The sequence below is a fragment of the Monodelphis domestica genome, chromosome 8, assembly GCF_027887165.1.
Source record: "Monodelphis domestica isolate mMonDom1 chromosome 8, mMonDom1.pri, whole genome shotgun sequence".
NCBI lineage: Eukaryota > Metazoa > Chordata > Mammalia > Didelphimorphia > Didelphidae > Monodelphis > Monodelphis domestica.
Genome location: NC_077234.1, coordinates 57,270,042 through 57,296,391, shown reverse-complemented (window position 1 = coordinate 57,296,391; position 26,350 = coordinate 57,270,042). Strand labels below are relative to the sequence as shown.

Below are 26,350 nucleotides of genomic sequence, written 5' to 3'. Positions count from 1 at the left end.
TTAATTTGGAGGGTCCTAGAATGAATGGTCTGAAGAATGTCCCTGTCTCCTTTGCCTCTATCATCAATACTGGTTGGTACATAAGGTACATTTATTTCCACGATAGTCTTTTTCAAATGTATATGAAGAATGAAATAGGAAAAAACCAAAGAGCCCCTTAAATTATGTTTCTTCTTGCTACTTTTGGAATCACTACAAAACTAGTGTCTTCATTTGTTTCTTCAAGAAGAACCAATGAGCCATACTTTCATTTAATGTCAACTTCCTTTTGTGTTCTGGTTTCATTCATTTTGTGTAGTGCTTTAAAGTTTGCAGTTTTCTACATGTAATCTCATTTGATTCCGGCCATACAAAAGCACCAAAATGGAGGTTTCTTAGACAAGTTTTTGTGGATAAGAATGTCTCAACTGATATGATTCAGGTTATCTACTGAAAAGTCCATGGGTTAGTCACTAAGCAAGGATCTTATGTTCAAAGGACCAATAAATTAATATTTATAGATGGTCTTAATAATTTCAGCACATTTTGCTCCTTCTCTGCTAGTCTGCTATAGTCACAAAGAATGAAAAGGGTCTCAAAAGCCTGTATTCACATTTATTTTTCTTTCCTCACAAATTACCAAGATCAAATAAATCATCACTAATTCATTAGCCTAATGGTGATGGGCTTTTCTATATTTAGATAGGCTTTATTCTTGGAAAGCAAATTGTTACCAGGGCCATAGTTAGAGTCTTACCAGAATGGTAGAATCAGCCAGGACAGGGTTTTACAAAACAAAGGATTGAATCTATGTCATGATGATAGATTGAGACTTTTTGGATATCTGGACAATATTTACCAAGTTAAAATCTTGTTCTCTAAGATTCCTCAAAGATCATAGAAACCAATCACAACTATAACATTTCTCTGTAACCCAGGGTTTGGATCCTAGGCTCCCCCTATAAACCTTGGTGATAGAGTTCGGAGGCGAAAATATAAATTCCTATATTTGAATATAAGTGGTTTATCTTTTTTTTTTTAACATTATTTTATTTGGTCGTTTTCATACATTATTCACTGGAAACAAAGATCGTTTTCTTTTCCTCCCCTCTCCACCCCCACCCCCCACCCCCCGCCTTTCCCTCTCCCATAGCCGACACATGATTCCACTGGTTATCACATGTGTTCTTGACTCGAAATAAGTGGTTTATCTTGAATAGTCCTCTATCATTGTTCATACACATTTACCTTTTCATATTTCTCTTTACTCATATTAGTACTTGAAAGTTTCTCATCAGATCTAGTCTTTAAATCAGAAATGCTTGGAAGTCTTCTATTTCATTAATTATACATTTTTTTTCTCCATAGCATTATACTCAGTTTTGCTGGGAAAATTATTCTTGGTTCTAAGCCATAGTCCTTTGCCTTCTAGAATAGCATATTCTAAGTTCTCTGTTTCTTTAAAGTGGTGGCTAATAAATCAAGTGTGATCATGCCTATGGCTCCTCAATGTTTGAACTCTTCCTTTCTGGCTGCTTCAGTATGTTTTCATTAACCTGGAAGCCTAGGTTTTGGCTATAATGTTCCTGGGAGTTTTAATTTTGTCTTTTCTTTCAGGAAGGTAATGAGTAGATTTTTTTCCTCTTTCTACTTTGTCCTCTAGTTCTAAGAGGTCTGGACTATTTTCTTTAAAGATAGCATTCCTTCTCATAAGTCCCTTGGTATTGTCCTGGATCACTGAGTTGCTATCAGTAGCAAAGTCCATTACATTTGATTGTCCCACAGTGTATCAGTCTCTGTGTACAATGTTCTCCTGGTTCTGCTCCTTTCACTCTGCATCAATTCCTGGAGGTCTTTCCAGCTTGTATGGAAATCAAGCAGCTTATCTATAACTCCTTATAGCACAATAGTATTCTATCACCATCAGATACCATAGTTTGTTCAGTCATTCCTCAATCAAGGGGCACGCCCCCTCATTTTCCAATTTTTTGTCACCACAGAGTGCGGCTATAAATATTTTTGTACAAACATTTTTCATCATTATCTCTTTGGGATACAAACCTAGTAGTGGTATTGCTGGATCAGAAGGTACGCATGCATTCTTTTAAAGCTCTTTGGACATAATTCCAAACTGTATTCTAGAATGGTTGGAGCAATTAACAACTCCACCAGCAATGCACTCTTTATCTTTTTTGTATCCTGTGTCCCTGCCATAAGAAAAGTTCATTATAGGGGGCATTTAGGGAGCTCAGTAGATTGAAAGCCAGGCCTAGAAATGAGAGCTCTTAAGATCAAATATTGCCTCAGACACTTCCTAGCTGTGTGACCCCAGACAAGACCACTTAATCTCCACTGCCTAACCAATACATGGTATTGATTCTAAGATGGAAGGTAAGGAGTTTTTATTTTTTAATTTTTAATTAAGCTCACTATCATTTTTTTGTTTGCTCATTCTTCCAGAGGTTTAATAGTTATGGCTGGCATCTGCAGCACTTCTGGAGGAAGTATTAAGCTAGCTATTGCTACTTTTGGTGGGTAATAAGTATTGTGCTATTCCAGGACCTCAGGAACAGGCTAGGGACCTGCAAGCTTTCAGTGCTCTTAAAATGGTCTGATCTAGGGCAAAGTCCCCTGGGCTGTTATACTCTACTTGAAGATATATGTATACTGATATATACAGTATGTATACATATACATATACTGATTGGTATCCAGAAGTCAAAACTTTACAAGAACCACAATTAAAGCAATTAACACCTAAAACAATTATCACCTAAGCAATTGCCATATTAATGCATACTTCTGACATAGTAAAACGCAGAGGAGATCTAAACCAAACCCATACACTCCTGAGAACCCAAGGTTCATCACCCCAAGGCTGCAACTTTTCCTTCAAAAAGGAAAAGGAGAGAAACAAAACAAAACACTTAATTAACAAGTTAAAAATTTACAAAATTTGGAACAATCAAACTTCTCTTCAGAAAACAATAGTAAAGGCTGACAGTAAGTATATGCCACTGTTTTCATTTAATGTTAATAAAACTGATTTATCTCTAGAAGGAACCAATAAAACTTACTAAGATCTAAGAGTTCAATGATATCTCATATATACCCTATATATGAACAAATATGGTGATAAATAGGATTCAAATAAATGTTGTGATAAACAGATTTGATTATGAAAACTTAAGGATTTATATTAGTGATTGAGATCAAGTCACTTACCAATAGGATTTATAGAACGTTTATCCTTAGGAGCCTAGACTTATAAATCAATGAAGATTATGCAAAAAAAATATTGTGGAAACTGTGCAATATATTACTGCAGACTACAAAAATTTATCATCTACCACATATCTAAAAAACACACAATTAAGGTGGCTAAAATGATACACCAGCCAAAAGGCATAATGGATAGAGTGCCAGTCCTGGAGTCAAGAGAGCTTGAGTTCAAATCTAGTCTTGTTTGCCCCCGTTTCTTCATCTGTAAAATGAGAAGGAAATGGCAAACTACCCCAGTATCTTTGCCAAGAAAATGTCAATAAGGGTCATGAAGAATCAGATATGACTGAAAAAATGACTAAACAATAAAAATAGAAACTTGCTATCTTTTATAAACTAATAAATGGGAAATTCCCTACACTACAAATATACAAGTCCCTTCCCCAAACATCTTTAAGAATAAGATAAATAAAATATTTAAGAATAATATCTAGGGGGCAACTGGCCTCAGATACTTTCCAGTTGTGTGACCCTGGGCAAGTCACTTAACCCCCATTGCCTAGCCCTTACCACTTTTCTACCTTAGAACCAGCACACAGCAGAAGAGTAAGGGTTTTAAAATTAAAAGAAAATAAAATCTAAAGTAGAATTGGCACACCAAAAGAGAGAACAACAGCCCCAAACTGATGGAACATAATACTAATTCATCAGAAATTAATGCAAATGATTTTAATAGTTATCACACCAATTTTAATATTTACAATTTCTAGACTATATGAAATGAAAAGCCCTTAAAATGCTAGACTTAAAGCAGAAATTAAAGCCATTTGTGAATGGGACATAACATCTCTGTCATCCTGACTACTGGAGCTGTCCCAAAGATGCTTTTAATGAGTCTGTAGAAGATAAACTGACATATTAATACACTTATTTGCTTATAAATAAGTAGTCATTTTATCCACCTGAGCAACAAGTCCTCCAGACATTAAATATAAAGGAAATACAGCAGAATAATGACTTGTCTGTTTCTATCTGAATTCCATCAAGAAAGAAAAGGATCATTATAGGGTTGTGTCACTTAAAAAAAAATTTTTTTTTAACCCTTACCTTCCAAGGCGGAAGAGTGGTAAGGGCTAGGCAATCCGGAGGTTAAGTGACTTGCCCAGGGTCACACAACTGAGGCTGGATTTGAACCTAGGACTTCCCATCTCTAGGCCTGGCTCTCAATCTACTGAGCTACCCAGCTGCCCTCTTGTGTCACTCTTGTATCTATTTTTGTTTATCTTTTTCAAATCTAAATGATCTCTTAAAGATCCTTGTACTGCCACACTGGTCTTTTTTATGTCTTTTCTTTTTCTTCTTTATAATAATCATTTATGATTATTTCATCAGAATTTCCTACTTTAAGTGGAAGCTGGGTGGCTCAGTGGGTTGAGAGCCAAGCCCAGAGATGGGAGGTCTTGGGTTCAAATCTGGCCCCAGACACTTCCTACCTGGGTGACCCTGGACACAGTATTGGATCCAAGACAAAGGTAAAGGTTAAAAAAATTTCCTTCTTCAGAGTATATCATAGCCTGCTGAAAATAGGAATTAATTCTTAATAGAATTTTACATTCTTTTTTAAATGTTGGGTTATAACTGTGTACAAGAAAAGATTTATACATAAGAAAATAATTTGAGAATAACACAATATAAAATGAAGTATTGTGTGCTTATAGATAAATACATATTTAAAAGCTGGAGAAATCAGAGAAGAATTTACAGGGAATCTTATCACAAAATTTCAGAGCTACTAAAACCTTTTTATTTTTGTGACAAAAAACTGAGGTTTTCATCTGAGTGACTTACTCAAGGTCACAGAATTTTAAATAGATAAAAAGGAAAAAAAGGGCATTCCAGACAGTAACAATTATATGTACAAAAATACCCTTCCCATTGGTCTCTTTATAAAACTCTCTTGATTTTTGTCCTACCTTTCTTACCATTCCTTTTCTGTCTCTATTGCTAATTCAACACATAGCACCCAGACACGTCTCTCTATAGGTGAGTGTCTCTCAAGGCAATGCCCTATGATCACTTTACTTCTCTCTCTACAGGGTATTTGATTTCAAATGACTAACAAATCCACATATCCATCCCTAATCTCTCTCCTAAACTCCAATCCTATACCACTAATGGACTACAGGGCATCTTTACCTAGCATCCAATTGGCAACTCAAACTCAACATGTACGATTAGAATTCATTTTCCTCTCAACACCTGTCCTTTCTCTTCCTGCTGAAGAGACCATATTTTCTGATCATCCAAGCTTAAAAACTCAGACACCCTTAATCTTCATCCAATCCCCATGCTATATTCAACTTCTAATTCCAGGCACTGTCCTAGGCACTAAGGTTACAAATATAAAGAATGAAAGAATTTTTAAAAATGTATTTAATTAATTTAGAATTCATGTTCTCTCTCCCTTCCTCCCTTCCTCCTCCTGTAGCCAACGAGCAATTCCACTGGGTTTTACACGTGTCATTGATCAAAACCTATTTCCTTATTATTAATATTTGCAATAAAGTGATCATTTAAGAGTCTACATCCCCAATAATATCCCCATTGAACCATGTGATCAAGCAAATGTTTTTCTTCTGTAGAATGAAATTACTATTTCTCACAATGAGCTTACTTTTTAATGGGGAAATAGCAAATATACATGGCATAAATGTAATGTAATTTCGTATATAACCACCAAAGTAGTAAAATATAAAGAATTATAGGAGGAAAAGCACTATATGTTAAGGGAGAAATCAAGATTTATGCTAAATATACCTTAGTTTATATCCTAAACTAAGAGAGGAACATGAGGCAGAGATAAGGAAGGAATGCATTCTAACTCCACTAAATTTCTTAAAGCCATTACCTCCAATCATCAATCATATATTACATGCTTAGTATGTTTCAAGCACTAGAATAACAAAGAAAATTGTCAAAATATACATGCCCTTTAGAAACTAAGAATTTAGCTGAGGGCAACAACATGTTTGTGTATATGTGTGTGTGTGTGTATACATATACAAAATACATATCCTATGTGATATATAAAAACACATATTTTAAATTTTTATTGATTTTTTTGCCTTCACATTGCCTATATTTCCAAATGCAAGCCTTCCCATTGCTATTTCAGAAAGATATCCCATATATGTAAAAGTAAAATGGAGGTACAACACATGTTGATCTATTAAAATGGAATCATCAACATAGAAGATGCTAGAAAGTAGCTTCTGGGAGAATCATGAAGCATGTGTGGACATTCTATAACTGGTTCTAGTTGTCCTACCACATGTTGGTGTAGTAAGCAGAGAAAAGACTGCATTTTGAATGACAGAGACATGTGACACAAAATCACATGAGAGTCAATAGAATAGTCATTAAGGGGAATTCGTTTTAGCATAGAAATTTAGTTAGAAGAATTTTGAAAACAGGGATTAGTTAGGTAGGATTAAGTAGATAAGAAATTTAGATACTGGCTTGTACTACATCATATATTACACAACACAAATAACATATGACAAATAACTGGTTCTAGTTTTCCTACCACATGGTTGGGAAGAGGGTTTTTTTCCCCCATTGGGTATATAGCCTGAACAGTAGGCATTTTCAAAAAGACTGTAAGTACCAGTCATGTTTTGGCTATGTTTGTTTTGAGGAAGTAAGGTAATTCCTTCATTAGTGAGTCTGGCAAAAGAACCATGCTCTAACAGTAAGGACACTGGGGCTCCTCATCCTCACCCTCTGAGGCAATCCAGCTCCTTGTAACATGGTCCTAGGTCCACTGCCTTTTTGTTTGTTCTGTTCTGGCTACATAGACTAGAAACTTTGATCTGGGATGGGAGCATGAGCCAAGGGGGATCCCTGCAACAGTTAGTGAAAATGTGAGATCTTTGAGGGCAGGGTTTGATTTTGGTTTTACATCTCCAGCACCTACCACCATGTCTGCACATGGTAATGAATTTTTGCTGAAATGAATTAAGGAGATATTCCAGAGATAAAGGATAAAAGAGGAAAAAAACAGAACCAAGGTAGTTCAGGGTCTGTTACTACAATGTTAATAATCTCCAAAAAAGTATTGGCTTCTTGGCAAAACATATCACATTGTTGATCATACTGAAATTGCAACAAATGAAGAATTAGGATGCTAACTTATTTTTTACAAGAAATCATTATAAGTTATGTATAATTAGATTTTTCTCTCCAGGACTCTAAATCCCAGCTTACCATGTTCCTTCTCACATTACATGCTAACATAGGGAGGATATAAGTTTTGTGTAGTAGCTCTGTCCTCTTGCTCTCTTCCCCTGATCATGGCTGTAGATGCTGACTTTGAGTCAGGCAGGAGAACTTATTCATGTGGTCTTATTTTTGTTAGATAACTAGGATTTTATACTTCTAATTCCTTTTTATTCCTTCTACTTCTAGTGATTATTAATAAACTTTATAAAATACTTGGAGTTATTGATATTGATTTAAATATTACAGCTAGATAACATATTTTATTCTGCCATCTAGTCCTTAATCAGATTGTTTTCTGAATTAGCAATTAAATTAAATTTACATTTTTAAAAATTAGGTTTGCTTGTAAACTTATTCTATAGTCTATAAAGTCTTTATTAGTCTATAAAGAACTTTTTGTATTTTGATTCTGTAAGCTAATACATTAACTATCCTTCGTAGTAAATTTGTTAAGCATATATTATGAAAAAACGCTGAGGCTAGAGCTTGAAGGCACAAAAAAATAGCCCTCCAGATTTATCCCAGTTCAACTGAACAAATCTGTATTAAGCAGCCACTATATGTAAAAGATTGTGCTAGGTGTGAGGATATAATTACAAAAACAAACAAACAAACCAAAAAACCTGCACATCACCACCAACAAACCCTTAGCTCAAGAAACTCGAAGCAGCTAGATGGCTGAGTGGGTTGAGAGCCAGGGTTAGAAATGAAGAGTTCCTGGGTTCAAATTTGGCCTCAGACACTTCCTAGCTGGGTGACCCTGGACAAGTCACTTAACCCCCATTGCCTAGCCCTTACCACTCTACTACCTTGGAACTAATACAGAGTATTGGTTCCAAGATGGAAGGTAAAGGTTTAAAAAAAGAGAAAGAAACTTATATTCTTCTGAGAAGTGTAAGGGACACAACATATTAAAAAAAATAAGAGAATAATGAGAAAGAAGAGAAAACTAACAACTGGGGAAATCAGGAAATACCTGGTGTAGATGACAGCATCCAAGCTGGGCCTTGAAGATACAGAGAAGGTACATTCTAAGTAAAGAGACAGTCTGCAAAGTCATGGATGGAGTTGTGAGATGGAATCAAGACTAAGGGGTTTCTCTGAAAAAAGAATATATCTGTGAATGACAAGGTAAAGCTAAGATGACATGGGACCAATTCAGAGAAGTGAAGCTCTCAGTACTGAATGTATGTGTGGTAAGCACAATTACCTACCTACTTAGTGAAGAAAACAAAACTTGTAACCAAGAATCGTAGACTTGGAAATGGGACAACAGAGTCCAGAATTTCCCAAACTAACTTGGAGATGTAGTACACAAGTTTGGGCTCTGAACTAAATTGTCAGAAACCCAAAATAGTGAAACAAAGGAAGGATGGAAAATAGACATGAAATACTCCTATGTTCTAGAATAAAGGACAGTGGGCCAGGAAAATCACAGAGTCAAAACAGATGAAATTAAATCTCTTTATACAAAAACAAATAAAACTGGTAGGCCAATTTGTCTGGAAGGTAGAGTAGGTGAATGTGAGTAAAATAATAGTAGTATAGAAAGGTAGGTGATGCTAGCCCAAGGGCTTTATATGGGGAGAGTCACTGGAGAATTTTACACAAGAAAGTAACATGATACGGTAATGTTTTAGGAATATTCTTTTAGCTAGATACCAATTTAGAGAGAAATATACCCATATCTCTGTCCAGATTTGGGAAAAATGAAAAAAGAAAGGAAAAGCTAGTGCTGCTGAAGAGGATATGAGAGCATCAAAATGTTATCTGGAAGCTATAATCTTAGTATTAATCACACCTTGGGGTGTTGTTTTTTTATTATTTGGTTCTGTTATTCAATTTATGAGATAATGCCCTCCTTGCTACTTTAGAAGTAAGAGTAAACACCTCAAGGGTAAATATCAAGATAACACTACAGTACAAGATGACTAAGGCTTTAGTCTCTACAAAGCACTAGTAGTAGTCTCTGAGTGTAAGATTCTATACAAAATGGAAAAAGGGGGAACCTCATATCATAATCCATATTTTAAAAAGATTGCCAACCATATCTGCTGAACCTCAAATAAAGATCAGCATCTTAGGCATTTGGTTTTTATTAGTAACAACAACTCAGAGGCTGCAAAACCAGCTAAAAGGTTCCACTGGAATTTCTATAAGTATAAATACATCGAGAAACAAAAGGACAGAGTAGAAGAGTCAACATGACCAATATAACCAGGATTCTACTGTTTTGGCTCCTTTCCTTCCTATTGTACTTGAAGGAGGCCTCCAAAAAGGCTTTTAAAATCCAATCACTTAAAATTTTGGTCAGATTAATAGAAATGAACCCCCAGCTAGGTATTCTTCCTAAGAAGCTGGCCCTGGCTCATAACCCCTTCAGAACATGATCTTGACAATGCGTTTTTACCTTTGCGTTTTTCTGGAACCATGGGCTTTTGCTTTTAGGAAGTTCCCTGAACTTAATCTAAAGCAGCCTGTACACTTGGGGATCAGGGGGAAGGCTTTAACACCAAAGAGTTAGCAACTCCTTTATTCACTAGCCTCAAAAACTAGCAAAAACTCTTATCAACTATATTACAATTTTATGAGCACTCAATACAAAATATTTTTGTGTTCTGTCATATGGACTACTTAAATTTTATAATTTATCATAAAAATAATTCAAACTATGTCTGAATAATACCAACTTGATCAACTGAGAAGTAGGAGATTTGTTCAAACAACTGTGATTTACTTAAAGAATGGAAATTAATTTGGTTATGGTATATTTTGGGTCCAGAAATATACTGAAAGACTATAAAATGGCTGACTTGTAGGAATATGGGGTGGGGGACAGCATATTGCTAAGCTAAAAAAGTCAAGGCCATTTGGGACCAAAATAGGAGGATACTATTCATGTCAAACTGAAAAATTACTACATGTAATCAATATTCTTAACACATAAATAATTCAATCTATAGGAGGCCTGTGGGAAAACAATCATAGTATGAAATAGCATGCACAACTTGTGATCTGTAACCACCAAGGAAATTGCCTTATTGATAAGGTAATGATTCCACTGAAACAGAAAAATATAAATACATAATGTATTTGATGTTTTTGAGAGGAAAATATTGCAATACTGAAATTTTCTCACAGATCTATTAACATCAAGTGAAACACAGGGATTTGACAGAAAACATTTTGGAAAAGGTTTGTCTACTGTAAACCAGTGCCAATAGAGCACACAAGAAATATTAAAGTGAGACTCAAGGTTGCGACGCTTAACTTATGTTTAAGTCGTAGGACTTCCTTGTATCTACACTCTTTTCGAAGTACTCAAACAAGTACAAAGCTTGACTATCATGCTGGCTCCCTATATCCCTGAGGAAAAAATCAGACAAGGGAATGACATTTCCCCATCAAAATAGAATTCTAATTCTTTTCTTCTTACATTATGGCAACTTCCTGTAGTCTTGGCTACAAATGGCTAAGTGAAATATTACTGCATTCTGTCCTACATACTTGTGGGATAGAAATTACTTTAAACTGGACCTATACAAGGTCTATTTTGAATTTTTCTTATGTTTTTGATTATTTTTCTATTCTTTTGATAATTGACACATACACCCCCATAACTGAACATTGCATTCTGAGCTAAACTTGATTTTTTTTTAAATACTTACTTCAGGGGGGATTGTATTTTAATTTAAAATCTAAGAATTTTTGAATTTTTTTTGTTTGAGATTGTATTTTTATAAAAATCCAAGAATTTTGTTTAAGATTTTACTTTTATGAAAAAAAAATTCAAAGATTTTGATTCTGTTTGAGAAAAGATCTTCAAGAAAGAAGCTTGAAATTTTTATATCCAGAGAATGAACTGTTGCAGAAAGATGCCGAAAACCTACACTTCATCAAGAAGATCAAGAATGAACTTTGGATGTGATTAATTGGACTGAACTTTTGATTGAACATTTATTGTAACTGTACACATTTATGCCTAAAGGGACTTCCCCTAATTTGGCTTTCTGTCAATGCGCCTAGCAAAACATTGGTTTTGCTTTCTTTTCTTTTCTATTTCCTCTCTCACTATTCTAATTTCTCTTAGGAAATTGAATATTGTGTATATCTTTAGTTAGAAGTGAATTTAGAACTACAAAATGATTATGTTAAATGATCAATGGGGAGACTAGTCTCCCAATGATCATCAGGGGGGATTGTAAACCTTAAAATTCCTTAGACTTATAAATGTTGGAAATTTCACCATTGGGAAATTTCATACTTGGAAAATTTCTTACTGATAGTCTATTGGAATGTGAACCCCATTGGCATGGGAGGTTCCTCCTCCTCCCTTCTTAAGATTACTTTAGGACAGAATCCTTTTGCTGAACAATGGAAAGGACTTTGACCTATGCTTAAGCTTAGAACAGGAATTTCTTTGAGTCATGATTGATTTTAGAATTGATACAATGGAGATACTTGAAATCAATCTCCACCCTACTCAGTCCTAACAGGATTGAGGAAGGGCTGCAGCATAGATCAAAATTTAATTATTCCAATCTCTACCCTACTCAGGTTAACAGGATTTAGGAAGGGCTGTAGCAAAGGATCAAAGATTTAATCATTTGAAAATATGACCTTCAACAGACATGTGCAAAGCCAGAGACCTCTGGGCGGTCCTGGGTTAAGCTAGAGCCTCCATTGGCACAGGGAAATTGATGGACAGTGATTGGTAGATGTGAGAACTGAGGGGAGGGAACTTGGATGGTTTCCTTAAAGATAGAGGGGTCTGAAGACTCAGGGTGGCGGTTGAGAAGTTTGTCTGAGTGGTTGGAGTGTGCTCTGAGAAGCTTGCTCTGAAGGAAGCTGAAGGTGGGGGCCTTTGAGACTGTTTCTCCATTTTGGTCACGTGAGTAATAGGGACTGATCTCTTTTCTTTGCCCCAGCTATCTAAGGGCTTGGGCCTTTTGGCCCAGCCTACACAGAGGGGGTATTTAAGCCCTATTCCCTTCTCTCCCCTTTCTCTCTCTCTCTCTCTCTCTCTAATTCCTTTCTTCCTCCTGTTTGTAATTAAACTCTATAAAAGGCTGACGGCTGACTTGAGTTTTCATTTAGGAATTACATAGCTGAATTCCTTGGCAACCTTAAATTAATATATATCAGTCTTTTAAAGTGATTTCCTTGTCACACTCCTCAATAACCAATAACAAATGTAAATCATTGTTTCAATTAAATGACTTTTAATTAAATGAATTTTAATGAATTTGTTCAACTAATAATCAGCATTTATATAACACTTTTTAAGTTTACAAAGTATTTTACAAATATTATCTCATTTGATCTGCATGACAACTCTGGGAAGTAGGCGCTATTATTATCCCAGTTAATGAGGAAACTAAGGGAAACAGAAATTAAACAATCAGCTGGGACCCACAGCTAATACGTGTGTGAGGCCGAATTCAAATGCAGGACCTTCCTTACTACAGAGCCAAAGCTCAATCTCCTAAAAACCACCTAACTGTAATCTTGTGATCAAAATCATAGCAAGATGTTAAGAAAAAAGGCTACTTGGTATCCTAATATTTTTCATTTTCTTCCTCAAAGGTCCAAAATCACTTTTTTTGTTCAATGGTGCTGGGGAAGGATGGTGGTTGTGCTTGATTCAGAGTTAGAAACCTAGGTTCAAATTGCAGTGATTTTCAGACCTTTCATCAACCTGATCACATTCCCCTTGATTATGGGAAAATGGAATTCCCATTGGTGGCATAAAGAGCCCTCTACCTACCATCATCCTGTGGTCCTAGCCAGTCTATGGAGCAAAAGCTTGTCTCAATATTCCTCTCACAGTGTGGTGTTCATGACTAAACACAACATCCATATGCAATCACTTCAGTACATGATACAGTTCTATTCACGCAGCCAAAGATGGTGAGGCAAGGGAGCCAGACTCAAGTCAGGAAAAACTGGGCGCAAGTCCTATCTCCAACACATAATAGTTGCCTGACCAGTAAGGGATTCAGAAAATTTCTGATATTCTAAATTGAAAATCACTTACTGTTCAGTACTAATAGTGGAAGTTTTCCTACGAGGATTAGTGATTCGTCTCAATTTTGTATATGGCAAAGCTGAGTGACATGCTTTCTGTATCTTTATGCAAGTCACTGATACACAAAATGTCAGGGAGGTAGTAACATTGTGTAGTGGAAAATGCATGGGACTAAGAGTGAGGAGACTTGAGTTACCAACTCAACTATTCTAGTAATTTCCTATTTGACTTTGGACTCTTCACTGAACATTTCTAGGACTTCATTTCCTCATCTATAAAATAATGGGGCTGTACTAGATGATATCCAAGGTCCTGTGAGCTCTAACAATCTATGAATCCATGTTGGACAGGAGAAGGTCACGTGAAGTTTCACAGTATCATTCCAAAATGACTCAAACCCATTAACAAATGTTTATCATGAACAATTCTTCAGCCATCTAAGCCAACTTATCTGTAACTATCATTCAGCTCATACTTCGTAAGCTTGTGCAAAAAGGACATCTTGACAAAATTGGTCAAATGTAGTAAACTCAAGATATATCATTCCTACAGGACTCCCAATTTACTAAACAATTAATTCTATAAAAAAAAATAAAATGAAGTTACATGGTTTGCGTTACTTATTATCTATAATCTTAGTCAAATCCCTTCACCTTTCCAGACCTCAGTTTCTTCATTTATAAAATAAGAAGTTTGGACTATGTTCTTTCTGAGGTCTCCCTCTAGTTTGAAAACATGATATTCTGGCCCAAAACAATACTCATTCCTAAGAATCATTATTTTCCTTTTCTAAGTGATCACAAACCATCTGTTTAATAATCCATTCTGGAACTTTGCCAGGGATCAATGTCAAGTTTAGCAGTTTAGTTTCTGAAATCCATCCTTTCCTAAAGTTTTTGAATATCTAGACAACATTCACCCACCTCCAGTCTTTTGGCACTTCCTCCAATGTCCATGATTCCTCAAAGATTTCTGACAATGGTTCCACAATCACATCTGCAAGTTCTTTCAGTTTCTTGGGATGTAATTCGCCTGAGCTTGGAGAATCATTTAAAGCAGCTAGGTGCTTGCTTACTATATCCTCACCTATCTTGAGCTTCAACTTCTTCTTAATCATGTCTGTTCTATCTTTCCAGTTTGTAGATCATTATCCTTAATATAGAAGACAGAAGCAAAATAGAAGTTAAGCAGTTCTGCTTTCTCTGTCATCTGTTAACATTATATCATCTGCCCCAAACCACAGGCCTATCCCATCCTTATTTGTTTTGCTTCCTTTCAAGCACAGTTATTAAAGCCCTTTAATTGTCCTTGGAATTTATTTCTGCAAACCTCAACCAGTGCTGGGATTTAGTCTTCCAGATGTTCTCACAGGTCTGGACCACTTTTAAATATATTCCCATGTTATGTCTTCCTTTCATAAAAAGTAATTCAGTAAATGTTACTTTTGTATCTAAGCTCATCAAAGTATTTTCTGGGCAACCATATTGGTTTCATTAGATTCCTTCCACTCAGTTTTCTCTTTGGGGTTCTTATATATTCTCAGAATTTCTCATTTAAGAATCTCTTATCTCTTTTAGAACATATCACACCCTGTTATAGTTGTCACCACTGGGATCATATTTATCTTTTCTCTGCAAATACTGAAATCCAATTTCCCAAAATCTAATCTGGATTTGAAATTAAATGAATTGGATTAAAATCCCGCCCATGCCAAATATTAGTGTATCAAGTTATTTCATGTATCTGACCTTTAGTTTCCTTATCTGTAAAATGAAGGAATTGAACTTTTTGAGTTCATTTCTTGTTCTAAATTCATGACTTTCTTTATGATCCATTAAAGCTTCTCTCTACTCTAAATATAGAATCATTTGATAATTTTACTACGCTCCAAATTCTCTTAAAGGCTTCATATGTGAAATGACAGTGGCTATTCCCCAAAAATTTTTAAATTAGGTCCAAAGAATAGTTTCACTCATGGATTTCTATTTTTTTTTTCTGTAAAACAAAATTGTCAGCAAGAAAAATCAAGACTATAATATAGAAACTGTTTTTAGTAGAAGCAGAAGTCCAACAAATGTTGGGACAACTAAAGTCTTCTATCACTAAATATTTCCATTGTCCAAGTTTTGCATTCCGTATTTTAAAAATATCAGTACCCTTCCTGTAAATGTTGAAGTCAATCTACAGGTCACACTCATAAAAATATAATTTTTATTCCTCTCTATTCTCACCTAAAGATTCACCACTAGGCTTCTGCTCATTCACTAGGCAGGTTGGTAGATGTCAACATTGGTCTTCTTGACATTCAGTGTTACTTACTTGTCCTTTCTTTATGTTCCTTCTGACCAATGTAAATTTTTCCATTGCACCGCATTAACATTTGTCAATACCACGTATTAATACAGGGCAACTAGATGACACAGTGGAGAGAATGTCAGGCCTGAAGTCTGATGGCTCTGTCTGGCCTCAGACACTTCCTAGCTGTGTGTCTCTGGACAAGTCACTTAACTCTATTTGACTCAGTTCCTTAACTATAAAATGATATGGAGAAGAAAATGTCAAACCATTCCAACATATTTGCCAAGAATACCCCCAAATGGAGTCACAAAGAGTTGGATGTGGCTGGAAAATACTGAACAGTAACAATAACAATAAAATATACAAATACGAAGTTCTAAACATTATTCCTAATACTCTTCCCTGCTGCTTTCTCTGGGGAATTAAACTGGTTATCATCCTCAACTATTAATCTTTCTCTGTCATTCATACCTGTTGCCCTCTGATACTATCTAATATTAGCTTTATCTTGACATTTTTTCTGCCTCTCTCTTAATTTCGATTTAAAGTTATTTTGACCAGATCGATGAGTCTCCTGCCAAACATGCTTTCCCTAGTTCTCATTTGATAGACTCTAACCCTTGCTGGGAATTCATCATTCTGGCAGCATAAACTATATAGTCTAGAAAAACAAATTCTATTACTCAATACTAACTAGGTAACCAGCTATTCACTTCCTGGGAAAGCAAAGAAGATAAATGACTTTTCAAAAGTTCTAACCCCTTCTTTTCTATATATCAACATATTTGAGTCTTTCATTCTAAAAAATAACAATTAAAACATTCACTCAATTTTTACAGCTAATTATTCTAACCCTTCAAGTTTCATCTTTGAGAACACCATCTAATTATACATGATCACTAAGTTCTCTCCAGCTTCGTTTGTTTTGGTTTTTTAACATTCTACAAAATAAATTCTTAGGATTTTATCTATACAGTTCTATGTTATTAGAACACATTCTAGTGCAAGGCTAGGATAAGTTACCCAGAAAATCACAGAGAAACAATTGAGAATGCCTAGAAGTCAGAAGATTTATCTTAAGAGATCTTGCTTATGAAGGGGCTTATTTTTAGCTCTTTCAAAAGTTTTAATAGCCTAGGAGCAATGGGAATTACCCCAAGAAAAAGGTCTTTAGTCTCTGGTTATAGTTTAAGGCTTAATAAGTCTTTGGTTAGCTCTTTTATGGAACTGAAGGCTGTTAAGATTCCAAAGTGTAAAGAAAAGGGTTCAAGAGGAGAGTGAGACAGGCTTCTGCATATTACAGGTATGGAAGCAAAGTCCTGGTAATCTATTACTACTATAAGGTATACAGGACTCCTAGTACCTTCAAGTACTTAGGGTGTTTGAATTTGGAGTGATAGAACCCCTACCTTGAATGAATTCCTATGCTATTTTCCCCAACATTTCTTGCATAGAATATACTAACTTTTCCCATGACTTTGATGAGCATATTTCTTCAGAATAGCTTTTCTAGTTTCTGCTTCAAGCTTTTCATTTTTAGCAAGATGCCAAAATTAACACCTTACATTGACTACAATCTAAAGTCCTTTGCACTCAGTTTTGCAAACATGAATAAAAAAACATTTTTCTAAAAAAACCTTTAAATCATTAAAAACACATAGAAGACAGTAGAAGAAAGTTCAGAAAGGGGACACAGACAACTAGGCAATAATAAGCATTATCACATTAAAGTTAACATACACTTTAAGAAACAAGCACTGTATATTGGATTCATAATTTCATAAAGAACCCCCATTTCCCAGACTTTTTCATATATTTATGTGTTTGTTGATGTTAGTTTGTAATTATATAAAATATTATATGTCCTAAAATTTTTCATTCTTCTCATATTTAAACAAAGATAAAAATTTTCTTTGCCTACATACCTGAGATTTCACAACCCTGGACAAATCTCTTTGCTTCTCAAGGTCTCAGTTTACTCATCTATAAAATGAAGGGGCTGGAAGAAAGGATTTCTAAGGTCCCTTCCAGCTCTTCAAGATCATACATGGATTATTATAATATTTTTAATTTGGGTCTTTTCATTTCCAGAGTCTCATTTCCTTCCATCTGTCCAAAGAGGTCGTGCCAAAATCTTTCATTTGTGACTTGGACCATATCACTTATTGAAATACTCTTTTGACTTTCTGCACTAAAATATAATTATTATCTTTGCTTCTTCCACTATCATCAGATGATGTCTGCCTTTATGTCATTTAAAATTTTTATTTTCCTACATAAGCATTTCATTTCACAGCTTTCTCATTCCCATTTCCATCTGTCTTCATTCAAGTTTTCCCATGTCAGTGCAATCTATCTCATACATTCATAATTACTGTCTGTCTCTTCCTTATGACTAAAGCAATCTGACACTGAATTCTCTTAAGTCATTGCCTCCTCCTGCTCACTTCTGTCCAAAAATTTACTTCCTTCGGGAAACCTACTCAAATTAAAGGCATAAAAAGATGTTTATTCATAGAACAGTCAGTTACACACTGTTAAACTTCACCCCACTCTAAAGGTCCTATTTAGAAAAGAGCAAGAACTATATTTGCCCTTCTTTTTTCTTGAGTTCCTCAGATAAAACTATGCTCTATAGCCCAGAATGTTGTATATCATGTGTAGCATATTGTGAACAATTAATAAACAACAGCAAGAGGTATGTTTGCCAAATAGAACACATGCAATTGTCTAGGCACAGAAAAAGGCTGCTAAGCAGAAAACAGAGAACGTTATCACCCACCAACAGTCTGCATGGTCAGAGTAGATCAAGAGGGTTGGGTGAGACTAGAGGGATCAGAATTGACTCTTATCAACAGACACAGAGGACTTAGCTTTAGAAATCACTCATGTGAAAAATACCACAGTTCCTCCATGGGGAAACTACCCTTAGCCATGTTAGAGATAGTCTATTCATGGGCATTATATTTCCCCAATATTTACAGAAAAATACTCAAGTTGATGAGTAGTATAGATGAAAAGAAGAAGAAGAATTCCAAAAATGGATTTAAACTTTAAAACCCTCAAGATGAAGACAAGAGGCTCTACAGAAGAATTAAGGCTACAGAATGGCTTTTCCCCCCTACAACTAATAACAAAGTCATCATCATTAAGCGTTATATATAATTCCATATGAATTTGCAAGTAAGACTGAGAATAGTTAAAAATCTCACTTATACCTTAATGTGGACAAAAACAACCCTTTGTGCTCCAACAGAATTCAATCAAGTATCTTAAAAGTTTCATAAACATAAATTGTTCATGTTGCTGTCAGGGAAATAAACAAGAGGAGGCAAGCTTCCTACCACAACGGATGGAAGCATCAAGAATAATAATTAAAACAAACATATCCCACTTTACTGAGAAGTTCATAGGATCAAATGCTTAGAGCTGGATGAGACCCTAGAGATCCTATAATCCACTCCATTAATAAACTAATAATAAACTGAGGCCTAAAGAGATAAAATGGTTTGCTTAAACTCCTCTAGTTATTAAGTGGCAGAGTCAGAATCTGAACCTCAGCCCTCAGATACTAGGCTCTCTGCACTGTACTGCTCTCTAAAAATCTATTTTTAAATTCTATAAAAAGATTCCCAGGGTAACTCACAAATCTATTTTGTAACACTTTTACAGTTAGTACTTTCCAACTCTATCTAAGCAACAGTGACATAACCTTTCCATAGGAAAGCTCATTAGGAATTATAATTTAGAATGCCAAGAATATAGCTACCCTGAAGACAATGGGGTGGACACTCCTGGACATCAGGAATACTCAGCTGATGATGATAACCAGCAGTTACAACTCATGGGGTCCACATCTAAGCTTCTAGGCCTAATTCATTCTCTTAATACATGTTCATAAAAAAGAATAAAAATCCACTCAACTAGACAAGTCCCCAGAAAGTGCAATTATTCCAAATTTGAACATGATATGAAAAACCATCTTGCTTAAGACATTGAATCAATTAGCATTAACTAAGGCTCTCCTCTGCCTGGGCACATAGTGGGAAGGGGCACCGTGACTAAAGTGCCAGGCCTGGAGACAGGAAGACTCCTTGATTCTTGAGTTCAAATCTGCAGTCAAACACTTAGCAGTGTGACCCTAGGCAAGTCACTTAACTTTATTTGCCTCAGTTTTCTCATCTGTAAAATGAGCTGGAAAAAGAAATGGCAAGATCCCCTCCAGTATCTTTGCCAAGAAGAGCTCAGAGTCACAGAGTCAGACACAACTGAAAAACAATGACAACAGAAGGGAAGTACCAGGATGAAGAACCAGGAAGAAGATGGAGATGAGGACAAAGAAGATTTCAGGCATAGGGGACAGTCAATGGAAGTCTTCATGGGAAAGGAACAGCAAACGATCACTGTCACCAGAGCACAGAGCACTGAGGTATAAGAAGACTAATAAAGGCAAACGGGCCAGATAATGAAGATCTTTAAAAGCAACAAAGAGTTTTCTATTGGATACTGAAAATAACAGGGAGGTACTGGAGTTCCCTGAATAAGAATGATGTGGTCATGCCTGGGCTTTAGGAAGATCATTTTGACAGTTAAATGAAATACAGACTGGAACAAGGAGAAATTTAGAGCTTCCCAAAAAATGCCCCCCCCAAATGATACCCTATTTAAAACAAGAGGAAAAAATATAAGACTATTTTTGTACACTCTCTGAGCAGAAACCATATCATTTTTATCTCTATTGCTGACACTTAGCAGTCTTCTTGAACATAGCAGTACTTAATGTTTTTTGAATTAAAAAAAAATACCCAATAGATTAATCAACTGATATATATTAAGCCAGATCCTAGAAATACAAAAATATAGAGTCATTTCCTTTCAAATAGCTTCTAGTGTACAGAGGGAAGTAGAATGAATGCATAACTTAATTCAAAATATGTACAAAATACAAGGAATTGATTAAAATTTCATATATGCCAAATATAACATAAATACAAAAACAAGATCACAATCTGCTGTTCCAACCTACTCAGAGCTAATATCACTTCTGTACTGCTCTACAGAGCCACAAGCCTCTTCCCAAGAGGGTTAGCCACCAGGTGGTGAATGTTTTTTGGCCAGGGTAACTCATCAAAACCATCTATTATCATTGTGTGAAGAGGCTGCTATCTATTTAACCTCAGTGAGATAGCAATGAAATCATGTTTTGGGAGAAGGAATGAAATATACATGAACACTGTCTAAAATACAACTGTCATAAAAATCCTCTTCTAAAGAGTAAAAAAATGTTTTGACAACTGCCATAATAAATTAATGTTTTGCTAAATTGAAATTTAAATATTCTCAGTTCTTTATATTGTTGCTGGAATTGTTTTCTAATATTATAATGTCTGTACTTATAAACATAAATGACAGTAATGTACTCAAACAGCAAAAGTGTATATTACTAGGGATATCAAAAGGAGGTGATGTCAAAAGAAATACATTTCAAAACTGTTTTTATTCTAGATCATTTTTAAAGATAAAACAAATTTTAAATTAACTCTTTTGAAAATGGAATAATTATGCATCATTTAGGACCACCAAAGGGCTCAAATTAAGGGGGAAATTGAAATCAAAACTAAGTCTACCAAAGAACCTTGAGTTCTAAGAATAGTAATATGAAATTATGGAGTTGCAATAAATCATTTCTAAGGTCCCTGGATCCAAAGCTAACATTTTAAGCCTTTAATCTTAACAATGAAAAGTATCTGTAAGAAGAAAAGAAATAAAATAGAAAAGCTTTACTTCCTCCATTTTTTAAGGCTTTCTGTTCTACCCTAAACAGTATATTATTTGATCAAAACTTATAACAATCAGTGTGTTTAAAATACAGCAATATTTTAAAATATCTTAAACTGTATGTGCCATATCTTTATGTTTCTCCCAAGAAAGCTATGATGTTACTTTTCTTTTAAAAAATTAAAACTTAAAAATATTGAATTTTATATAATTTATATAATTTTATTTAAATACCTGAATTTTAGCTAAAACAATGATCAAAGCCAAAAAATGGTTAAAGTTCTCAAATGCAATAATATAGGTTGAAAAAATATCTCTGGAAATGGAGCCTTTGACATTTCCTGTGTGTTGTCCCCCCCTACCATTGATTCTTTTTCTAAGAATGTTAAAATTCATACAAACTGCAATATGTAAGGCACACGAACAAATGCTGAACAGAAATATTGAATTATGAATCATAATATAGAAAATTCCTAGGTTTTTTATTGGTAAATAAATGGCTAAGTTTAAAGTATAATGTTTAATAATCAATAATTTGGTAAATATTAATGTAGTATCTGGTGTACATTATATATAATGTTGCTTCTTCAACAACAAACCTCTAAAAATTAAAGCTTCAGGATGTTTTACAACAGCATATTTCTCTTTATTTTACTGTAGGAAAAGGGAATTTTAACATTTTCTTTAATCCCTAATTCCAATATAAATCTTATTTTATGTTTTTATCATATATTGCCTCTAAAATCCTTCTTTCTGTTCCTATGACTTCCAATTTCTCTCTTGCCATCATCTTAGCATCCAACTATCTCACTGACTCTCTTTCCAGAGGCAAGCTAATAGCATCTCTACTAACATTGACAGGTTTACTCAAAGATTCTTGGAATAAGCCTATGTCTCACTGTATCCATTTTTATCCAATATTTACTAAAATTCAACTAAAAAGCTATAATTTTAATAAGTATATATTCATTATTCTGGAAAGAAAATCCATTTGCAAATAAATTACTCAAAATTTACCTAAGAAAAATTTCAATTTTAGTAAGTAAAATAATTTTTAAATGGTTCTGTTAAGCTTAAGAAACTCATTAAGTCAGATTTATTATCCACCCTCATTCTCCACATAAGATGCTGTGAGTTTTGAATGAAACAACCCCAATTGTAACAGAAGAGAAACATCTGTTGCTTTTTCCCCATCAGGGCTTTCCTAACTGAAAGGGCTTTAACCTCAGTGGCTACATTCCTTAAAATAAATGCTTTTTTTAAATGTACTAATTTAGTTCAAATTTTATTATGCTGATCAATAAAGAGCTGATTTCTCAATAAACATTCATCTAAAAAGTTCAGTTGTCCAACAAGTCATACATTATATTGAAGAGCAAGTGATGTGGCTGCCAGAATACTATTTGCTCCTAAAATATGGACTTTAAAAGTATTCTTCAAATGGCCAACTCATTTAAATTGTCATACATTCAGGCTTTATGTCTTAAAAAATGTTCACAGTTGACATTTTTGTTCACAAGGTCTAGGTCTATATAGGACCTTGTTTGCTTTATTTTCTTTGCCAATCCAAAACTAACATAATGGGAGTCACTGGCCCAAGAGGCAGACACCAAATGGTGCCACCCACACTCTCACACTGTGCCTCATAATAAACCATAAAGCTGTGGAATGCACCAGCCCCTTTATGAGCAAACAATGCCTAAGCTTCATTAGAATACAGCTGACATTTTCAAAGCACAAACACTTTTAAGAAAATTGTACTACAAAATGGTAATGAAACATCTATAAATGCTGAAATATTTTTAAAGTATCAAATTTATTTCCAGTGACCATCAAAAAACACATTTTATCCTTTGCAATTAAAAAGTTTAAACAGAAACTTGCCCCCTGCGAGGGGCAAAGTTCATTTTATTAACTATTAGAAAGAAATGAAAGTAAAAACTGTATGATATAACAATTTGGATTGTTTTCCCAACCAATAATCACATGAATTATTATTTAATTATTCCATTGCCAAACTGTCATATATTTAGGCTAAGAAATATTTCTAAGATTTCTTTTTTATTAATTTATCAAGTATGAGAGTGACAAACTAAAGCCAAGTCTCCCCTACCCCTCCCCCAACTCCCAATACACTGTAGTTTCCCTGACTGCAACATTTAGGAATGTCTTGAATTCAGTATGCTACTGCCAATTCACCAGTTTAAAGCTGTTGTTTATTAAAGAATATATACAAAACCATATCAAGAACTTAACCAGCAGTGTGAAACAAAATGCTCTCTTACCTGTTCTAAGGAAGCATGCCTCTCACTGCAGTACCAACAACACTCTACAGTCTTTGTTACCATTCAGTGGAAACTTGAGACTATGTCAGACTTAAGCAATCGAGTTCAGAAGAGATCCATTTAAAATACTTCACAAGAATACCAAAAAGATGCTCAAGGGAAATATTAGCTATATTTCACAAAAATCTGTAAACACTTTCCAACAATGATAAAACTCCTAACCAGTGATGATATGAACATAACGTTCTTCTGAGAATAGGCATTATAATATCTGGGCCCCCAATTTCAGCTGTTTCCATTTAGACTTCTCCTTTCCTAAATAGTGACTAAAATGACTAATTATATTAAAAATACAATCAACATACTTAAAATGTGGCCAACATTATTTTAAAATTACTTGAATATCAACAGCACAGCACTAAAATCTATAGATTAAACTTACTCATGAAGATTGTTATTATTCATGCCAGGATATTCATTGGTTCAGAGATGAACTCAAAGCAGGAAACCTTGATGCAACTTGAAAGCAAAGGGTTACTCAATGAAACATACAGAAACCATGAAAAACTACTTTAGAAGCCTGGCACTTTCTGAGCCTAAAAAACTGCCTAGCTTTCTTGCTTTAAAAAAAAAATGTTTTTGATCCTGCCCCTTTGAGATAGCATGCATTGCTTCTATGCCAAAATAACAAACATGTTCATTTCTGATATCAACTATGAACAGCTTACTTGTGCTCTTTTCCCCCCTCTTTTCCATGGGACTACAACATAAGCTCCAAATTCTTTAGTTTGTCTATCTGCCTCAATTTCTACTAGGTTCTAAAAGACATTGCCAGCTCTGACTTGTCCTACGAAGATCAACTGACTCCAGTAACATACTATATGTTTACTGTCCAATGACTAGCCTGAGTTCGAGGTCATTACCAAAAACTTGGCAATCAAGTAATTAATTTTTTTGGCCACAGCAGTTATGAAAATTGTCCACTAAGAAGGAGAGAATAATATAATCTGTCAGGGGGAGAATCAGAACACCAATTAATATTTCATACATCTATTATTTTGTTTTTCTATATGTTGAGTATGTCCTTAATTATAAATATACAACCATTACTGATCTTAGTTTTCTGGCTATGTACTGAACAAAAATTGACCATCAGGTTGATCTCTTAAGGTCCTTTTCATGATTTCTTCTTTTCAAAATCAGAGAACCATATTGTAAAATTGGCAATATTTATAAACTACCCCCCTCTCTTCATTACATAAATACAGGAAGAGATGGCAGGCATGCAAAAAGTAAGAGAAAGGAAGAGATAACTTTTTGCTAATAATATTTTAATTAAATAATTAGGATGTTACTAAGCAGTGTGAACTTACAACTAAAAACTCAGGAATTTTATAGATCAAAGAGATCTTACCAGGTCATAAATTTCAATATCTGGCCTTTGAAAGTTCCTAGAAAGTACTACTCTAATAGAACACGGGTATTTATCCCTTCTTAACTAGATATAGATATAAAATATAGTCCTCTGAAAAACATTTTTGCACTGGCCATGGAGTAAGGATATTAGAAAATAAGTATTGTTTTATTAGTTTAAGGATAAGAAGTAGAGTGCTGGTTTGAGAAAGAACTGGAGTGTGAAGCAGAGCTGAGAGAGTGCGTTGATTTCAGATGTGACAGTTATAGCAGTTTTTCTATGTCAATTACTCTCTCTAGCAGTTGGGGACTGATCCTGGGCAGCTGGCAGACACACTTTCAGAGACTCTCTCAGGGCTGGAGGATGTAACATCTTTTCCTCTCTCTCTGTCTGAGGGAAAGATCTGAAGGAGCTCAGTGTTTTCCTTTCCCAACTTGGGAAACACTAGTGAATAGCTATTGTGGTTTTTATAGATTGGTTTATATCTGAGAAGACCAAAGAAAAACATGGTCTTTGGTTTGGACTCTGAGTCTGTTAAGGATCAGAGTTCTAACTTGATTCTTGTTGAGACTCAACCAGCTAGCCCTTGTTATTTTATAATTTGAAGGTGAAGTTAAGAATTATGAGGATAATAGTGGTAGTTCTTATTTAGAGAGTATAAATTTGGGTTAGTCAGATCAGGAAGAATTAGTGTAGCCTGTGAAACACAGGAGAAGTGGTTCCTTGCAGAACCTGGGAGTTTATTTGGGTGGATTTAGAATCTCTCAGAGTTAGAAATCCATCTTTATCCTTATATATTTCAATAAAATTTTATTTTTATAAGTCTCTTTAGCATCCTTGCACCTGGCCCTGAAGGGAAGTTCACATTTAAGCTTCACTTCATCACTAAGGATACTTTTGATTACATGTATCAAAACTATCCAAATAGTTTTGGAAGTTTTGAACCTATATTGAACAGTTTTTCCATCTAAATATTTTATTTTTATAACTCACCAATTTATTTTTACAATGGTAAGCAGCCAAAGGGAATTTCTCTGGCTGATCTTTTTCCTGTGCGCCACTAAC

At 34.7% G+C, this 26,350-nt stretch overlaps 1 protein-coding gene across 15 annotated transcripts in view; it reads right to left on the bottom strand.

Moving 5' to 3' along the window:
- Positions 1 to 26,350, bottom strand: part of TFDP2 (transcription factor Dp-2) — a 182,297-nt gene that overhangs the window by 64,513 nt on the left and 91,434 nt on the right. The window contains exons 1-2 of one of the 15 annotated variants that reach the window (XM_056807252.1): positions 24,314 to 24,451; positions 14,434 to 14,662 (exon numbers count right to left, since the gene is read on the bottom strand). The exons of 10 other annotated variants lie outside the window; for them this stretch is intronic. Coding sequence is in view for 1 of the 5 variants with exons in the window: in XM_056807246.1 (XP_056663224.1) it covers positions 24,314 to 24,317 (4 nt within the window). In the remaining 4 variants the exon portion in view is untranslated. Of the gene's footprint in view, positions 1 to 14,433; positions 14,663 to 23,871; positions 23,940 to 24,313; positions 24,452 to 26,350 lie in introns of those variants that run through there. 4 more of the 15 variants (XM_056807251.1, XM_056807250.1, XM_056807246.1 and 1 more) reach the window with 4 other exon arrangements.